This window comes from Tympanuchus pallidicinctus, unplaced genomic scaffold (assembly GCF_026119805.1).
Source record: "Tympanuchus pallidicinctus isolate F22 unplaced genomic scaffold, pur_lepc_1.0 scaffold8, whole genome shotgun sequence".
NCBI lineage: Eukaryota > Metazoa > Chordata > Aves > Galliformes > Phasianidae > Tympanuchus > Tympanuchus pallidicinctus.
In genome coordinates, this window is record NW_026294802.1 from 55,063,718 (window position 1) to 55,070,631 (window position 6,914).

At 46.7% G+C, this 6,914-nt stretch overlaps 1 protein-coding gene across 4 annotated transcripts in view; it reads left to right on the plus strand.

Annotated features, from left to right (window-relative positions):
• Window positions 1-6,549, plus strand: part of NEK6 (NIMA related kinase 6) — a 46,519-nt gene extending 39,970 nt beyond the window's left edge. For all 4 annotated transcript variants that reach the window (XM_052668165.1, XM_052668166.1, XM_052668163.1 and 1 more), the window contains exons 9-10: window positions 2,686-2,799; window positions 5,366-6,549. In XM_052668165.1, the coding sequence (XP_052524125.1) occupies window positions 2,686-2,799; window positions 5,366-5,476 (225 nt within the window). In that variant the 3' untranslated portion in view covers window positions 5,477-6,549. The remainder of the gene's footprint in view (window positions 1-2,685; window positions 2,800-5,365) is intronic.
• Window positions 6,550-6,914: the final 365 nt, after the last annotated feature.

The window sequence follows — 6,914 nt, forward strand, 5'->3', positions numbered from 1 at the left end:
TGGGGCAGCGCTGCAAAGGTGTTTGTCAGAGGCACTTGGAGAGAAGAGGGAGCTTAACTGTGTGTTTCTGCGCCTGTCCTCAGATTCTTCTGAGCTGTAGAGAAAGAATTCAGGAGTTTGGAAGCTGAAGCAAAAGCGGCAAGCTGTAGAAAAGCTGATGTTTTCAATGGAGGATGGCTTTGTGTGTAACACTTCTGATGAGATACTGGGATGAACTTCTGATGAAAACCAGGGTCATAAAACATAGCTGTGTGTACCTGGGTCTTGTGTAGCCATTTGAAAATGAGTGCAGAGACTCTTTTAAGTGGGAGCAAGGGGAAAGAACCTGAGCTTCAACCAAGTCAGTTACTGTTTTGAAGAATTCCAGCTTTGTGTCATTTATCAGACCTCACCAGGAGTTCCCAGCACAGGGTGTTCAGCTGGGGACGTGGGCTCTGCCACAATGTGTGAGGCTTAACCCAGGCTGCCAACAGAGAAGGGCCCACGTTGGGTACAAGGCATCCCTGAGACTGAGGGCACTGCTGGGGAAGGGACTCCAGATTTATGCAGAGAGAAATATTTAGCGTTGTGCTAAGATATGTTTTTGTTGCAGGCAATATGGTCCCCTTATGGCACGGTAGTCTTAGTACTCTCGTATTTCAAGGAGCTGAGTTAATTGCGTGCTGAACAGTAGCAGTACTGTAATAACGTGAAAGATTTGGCACGCAAAGCATTTTTAAATGTACTTCCTACGTAGGTAAGCCTTTACTTTGTGAGCAGGAGCTCGAGAGCTTGAGTATTCCAAGGACTGGACGGTTCCCAATTTTGTGCTCACCAGATAAGCAGCCACTTGGCTTTTAAAACTTTTTAGATATTTGAAAATGAAAAATCAAGTTCACGTATCTCTGAAAGGGCCTCCCCCCCCCCCGCCCACTAATTTCTTGTAATGAAAATCTTTTTCCATTTGGCTTAAAAGTAAGGAAGCAGCGTTTGTTTGGTTATGAGTCACTTCTGATATTTCTTCAGATCCGTTGTGCAGATAACTGCAGGGGATGCAGTGCACAAATTGCCGTCAGAGCTGTGCGTGTCCGCTGCAATCCCTCACATAACAGTGAGGGTTTGGGCCGCGATGGCAGACAGCACCGCTTAACTTTGACATTGGTAATCGCACAGTGATCGTTATTAAATCTTGTCAATACAGCAGTAAGTCTTCATCCCTCGCTTCCTGTAGAAATCTGTCAGCAAGATCACTTCAGGGAATAAAAATAAGTTGTTAATTCCCAGAATGTAGCTGCAAGCAGTGACTTCAGTGGTTCTGGCAAGGGCATCAATTTAAACACCAACAGTTCTGCATAGGAATTTTTTTAACCAGCCATCCTGCATGGTGGTCATTTCCAATGGAGATCTTGCTGTCCTTCAGTAATTGCTCTAATCAAAATGCCAGAAGCAAGCCCAAACAAAGGCACACACATTGCTGTGCTGCTGGTTGGAGCTGTGTCAGCCAGAACGGGGGGACATCACTTCCCAGCGTAACCCCCTCTCTCTCCACTTCTGTGCAACTGATGGAGCAGTTTGCTGTCAGTCTCTAATTAGCAATTACAACTGTAACAGAAATGTGCCTTCACTTTTTTGCCCTCTATTTTGTGTGGAGGCAGTGGGCAGTGTGGCCCTGGGGCTCAGCTCCTGCCTGCCCTGCTGCTGTGCCACACTTCGTAGTTCCAAGAGCATCGTGTGGTGGCTGTTCTCCTGAAGCTCGGGGTTCGGGGTTCGTTTGGACCTCCAGACCAAGAACCCCAGTGCAGGTGATATTCTGTGCAGACATGCAGTTTCTTTCTGCCATTTCAGTGTTAGACAAGCACCTCTCTGTACTGAGCTGGAAGTTCTTTCTCACCAGTAGCCTTCAGTTGTGCTCTCCGTGCTGTGTGCTCGGTCTGTTTACATCAGACATCTGTTGTGGGTTTGGAGTCACAAATCTGGATTAATAAAATAGAATGTAAAGGGGCTGAAGACGTGGCTGATGAGGAGAAGGTTCTCTGGTTGGGCTCCCAAATCTGCCTGGGACGTTCTATCCTAAGCAGCAAATTTCCAAGAGGAGAGAGTGTTTGTTTTGAGGTCCGTTTTTAAGGCAGAGCTGCATCACTCACATTTATAAGGTTCTTTTTATTCTAGGTAGCCAAATTCAAAATTGATCCACTTATTTCTTGTAGCGGTTGATTAAAAATTTACCAGTGATAGAGAGTAAATGCATTGGCAGTTCTGAACATGGTAGTAACCAAGGAGGGCTGAAACCACAGCATTATCAGGAACAGTAGAGCTGCCCTGTCAGACCGTTCGTATCAGAGGTGTTCGTAGCTGCTGGTGTCTGACGGACTGCCCTGCAGCACAGGCATCCTATTTAATCCTATTCAAATTAAGAGAACGTTTCTTCTGCATACTTGTGGAATTGCCCACTGACAGTGTCCCACATCTGCAGTGTTTTCAGCAGAAATAACCAGTGATGGGGAAGCACGGGGAGCTCGCTGAGTGCCGAGGCCCAGGGATGCGTGCGGTGCGGGGCTTTCAGCAGCTGGGCTGCTGCATGGGCTGGTGGAGCAGCAGCGTTGTTTGCTTGCCATCAGAGAACAGAATTTGCTCTTGCAACCCGTTAGTACTGAGGCTATTGCATCTTTACCGTTTCTGAAATGCTCTCTGTGTTTTTCTCTCCAGATGGCAGCTCTTCAGAGTCCTTTCTATGGAGATAAAATGAACCTGTTTTCTCTTTGCCAAAAAATAGAGCAATGTGACTACCCGCCTCTTCCAGCTGAACATTATTCTGAGAAGGTAAACTGGGAGCATTTGTGCAGGGCAAGTGGAGGGGTGTGGGGAAGAGCCTCCCCATCCCGGCTGCAGGGGTGCAGGAGTGCAGTGCTGCCCTGCAGCTGCCCGGGGAGCTGCTGAGCCTCTGAATATCAGCGCGCTGAAGTGAGGCAGAAAGGAAGATTTCTTAATGTGCTTTCTTAACATGGAGAGGATTTTGAGACTGAAAGTCTGTTACGTTGGCAAAAACCAACAATGAACCGTGGGAAAGCCCTCTCCTTTGCCTCCCTTTGCTTAAAATAACATACCGTGAAACCATGCTTAAATTCTTGTTCCTGTAGTCTTCTGCTTGCTACAGGGAGTCGTTTTTGTTTCTTTTTATTTTTTTTAAATGGGGAGAGGAGGAAAACAGTTTAATAATAAGGTAATCATCAATAAACCAAGCTGCATAAGGGGGATTTTTGAAGTCTGGGTTCAATGTATACAACAGCGAAGGATGGAGAGCAGTAGCTGAACTGTATTTTAAGAAGCTGTGTTTAAAAAAACAAAATTGCAGCTATGCATTGCTTGCTCTGTGAGGTTGCACTTGGGCTGCACATGGTGGTTGTTTTTATGCAAGGCCTCTTGAGCTGGTTTTTTCTTGACCTTTTTTTTTCCATGCTAAACCAGCTGTTTTTCTTACTTTCTCATTCAGTCGTTGGTGTCTCCTGTTGGAAAGGAAAAGGTTAACGTAATTGTAGATGTTGTTTTATGTTTTAAACTGTAGGCTGTGCAGGGCTGAGCTGCTGGGGCTGCAGTCTGCCTGCACCACACTGAGCTTCCCAGCTCCGACCCTGGGCGCTCACAGCGTGCTGCTGCCCCGTCCTCTGGGCCGCCGCACAGTTTATGTTCATTCTCTCCTGCTAAGGAACTCTTGCAAAAAGATAATTGAAGAAGTGTTGTGGAAAAGTGGATTATTTTTTCCCAAGCTGCTGTAGCAGCACGTCCCGGCTCTGTGCATTCACGTTTGCCGTGCTGCTGTAGTGTGCAGCTCAGGATCTGCCTGCTGGCAGCAAGAATTAGTGTAAGTTGACAGATGTGTTTCCTGTCTTTACAATTACTGTCTGTTTGCTTCCCTCTGGCAGTGCTAAAGAGTGTGTGTAGTGTAGTGATACAATCCGGGGTGAGAAGGATGGTTTAAAGCTCAAAGGCGCCAGGTCCCAGAGAACCAGACTCCAGATGGTGTTCATGCACTATTAACAGAATGCCTGACGAAGTCTGAGAGGGCTGTGCCTTTGGCTGTAGCTCTATGAGCTGCTGCTGCCTACATGAACCACAAAGAGCTCTGATTTCCTGAGTCTTGAACATGTCTCTGCCATGAACGCTGTTTGTTTTTTGCCGGTTTTAAAGGTTAGATTTTCAGATGCTTCTTGAGTACGGAACTGAAGGAGAGGTGGGTTGGTGTCTTCCAGCAGCTGAGCAGGGTGAGCCATTGGGTGGGAGCCCTCGTGCTGCAGGGCTCGGAAAAAAGCGTGGCAGCGCCTTCCTGCAGCAAAGTTGCACCAGCAGGAGTCAGTGCTGCCAGGAGGTTGGCTGCTCCCATGTGGACGTGTTCATTTTCCTGAGGCTGATGGGGCAGATTCTCTGGGCCACTCCAGTATTGCCACTGGTGCAGGATTGGGAGTGGTGAGGGGCAGCTGCCTCTCCATGCTCTTCCCGGGGCAGAGATGAGCATCAGCCAAATGAAGCTAGCAGAGTGCTTGGTGACGTGCCCCCAAACAAAGCCCTGCTGCAGGGGAGCTGCTGACCCTCGGGATGCTTTGCTTGCAGCACTGTTGTGAATGAACGGGACGAAGCATTAATTGAGGAATGCCCGCCTTTCAGTGATGGCCTCCTGGCTGTGGCCTTTTCTCCAGTCTGGATCTCATGATGGTCTGGAGGAGCTGAGACTGATTGGTTTTGTGTCTCAGAAACAAATGCGCTGGTAATTGTTGGCACCAGTTGGGGCTGCACGTCAAGGTCGGGTCTGGCAGTTCCTGCTGGGACGGCTTCAGGCCCGCGGCGACCCAGCGCTCGGGAGGCAGAGCTGTGGCCTCATTTGGGTACATTCAGTAATGCAGCTGAACTGTGTGCTTGATAGCTGTAGGGTCATGCTTTTAATTACCATTAAAATAATTGGCACTGTGGCTACTGAGAGGATGTGAGAAGATCAGAGGCTCAAGGCTGTTTCTCCCTATGCCTCGGGGGTACGAGCAGCTTTCAGTGTCTGTATAATTAAAAGCTACAATCTTTCATGTGCACAATAAAGAGGGTAGGGAGGTGGGGGGTACTTCAGCCCTTCTGCATTTTATTTATTAAACATAATCAATGACCAGTCTCTCCTTCACAGAGGTTCTCTAGGAAACACCGGGGTCTGACAGCCGCACTCGGGCATCCTGTGTCTTAAGATGTGTGTGCAGATTAACTGTGATCCTTCCTCAGAGGTGGGGTGCAGCATCAGCCTCAACAGCTGCACCATGAGCTCCCTGCTCCCACCTGGGGGAGCCCCACACCCGCTGCCAGTAAGGAACAAGCTGATCCATTTCTGTTCCAATGTCTTTCTGTCTTTCAGCTCCGGGAGCTGGTCAGCATGTGCATATATCCTGATCCAGATCAAAGACCCGACATTGGTTACGTGCACCAAATAGCGAAACAAATGCACGTTTGGACCTCCAGCACCTGAACCATCTGCAGACACTCTCAAAAGCCAGCACAGCTTAGTCTTACTTGAATTTTTTTTCTCAGATGAAACCGACTGGTGCCTAGTCAGCAAGCGAGGGGAGCACTCGTAGCAGGATGCTCCATTATTTCTGCAGGTTATTTGACAAGGACTCTTACAAGGTGGTCATGCTTTAAAGTGAAGATTCTGTGAGGTATTGCAAGTGATTTTTTTTTTTAAGCCAATAAGATGTTACAGGTGTAGATCATTTAAGGGTCTTTTCTTAAACTGTCGTGTGTAATCTAGGATAGATGATATTAACCGGGGTGTCAGCGTTGGGCACTCCTCCTCTATCTTAACTGTAATGTGAAATATTGAAATAATTCCTTCAGTGAAATCACTTTATACTAATGTAAGAATTACAGTAGGTTTTGTGTCGTTTGTATAACTGCTACTTCGCCTCTTCTGCAAATGGTTTATAGCAAATTTCAGTTTTTACTTTGTGTATTTTAAAGCAGCCATTTATGTATTTTTATTAATTCCCTCCTTCAGATTTAGAATGGGGAGCGGTTTGGGGGGTGGGAGGGGGTAAAAATGCATTTATTTCATGACTTTTTTTTTTTTTTTTTTTTAACTGAAAACTTAGAGTCTTTTGCTGATGCATTTAGCTGTTAACTCAGCCACTGAACTGAATTCAGTGTACAGCTGGGGAAGAAAACCCACAAATCCTGTGCAAACCACTCCACAGAAACGTGCTTCAGCAGGGCCTTTGTGAGCACCTGACTGTCACGACTTGAGACTGCAGGTTGCTATAAAAGCAGTGTTTCTCTGCCCCAGCTGGATTTTTGGGAAGATGCTTGTACACGTGCAGTAGTGTGTTAGGTACCAGTAGGCAGAACTTTACACAAAGCAGTGTTTGAAACTCTTTGAGACATACAGAAACCAAGTCAGTCCAACGCTCTGCGTGGCCAATTCCACACCAGGATCAGCCCCGTCTACTTAACTGTGAAAGCTGATTTAGAATGTGAATTTTTATAAAAATCTCAAGCTGATTAGAGGGGGTCATCTTCTTAAATTAAAACTTTAAACCAACTAAATTCATTCATTGAATCAATGATTTGTTTCGTTACTGCCGATGGAAAACATTGCCTGCTTCAGGAGCAGCCCTGGGCAGTGTTTGCAGCGCGAGCCGGGGAGCAGAGCAGCTGCTGCAGTGTGGGAGCAGCTCTGCTGCGCTGATGCTGAGCTGCAGGCTGGGTGCTGCAGTCCCAGTGCAGCCTCTGCCTCTTTTGGTTTTCTTCAAGAAATGAATGCAAGCCTGAACTTTTTTTTTTTTCAGTAAGATTAGGGTTAGAGGGTTATTTACTCATATATGCTTTTAGTGGATTTTTTAACTTGATTTTTTCTACTTAAAGGAAAATTGCAGTGCCATCTTCAACTACTTTCCACCAAATTTTGCATA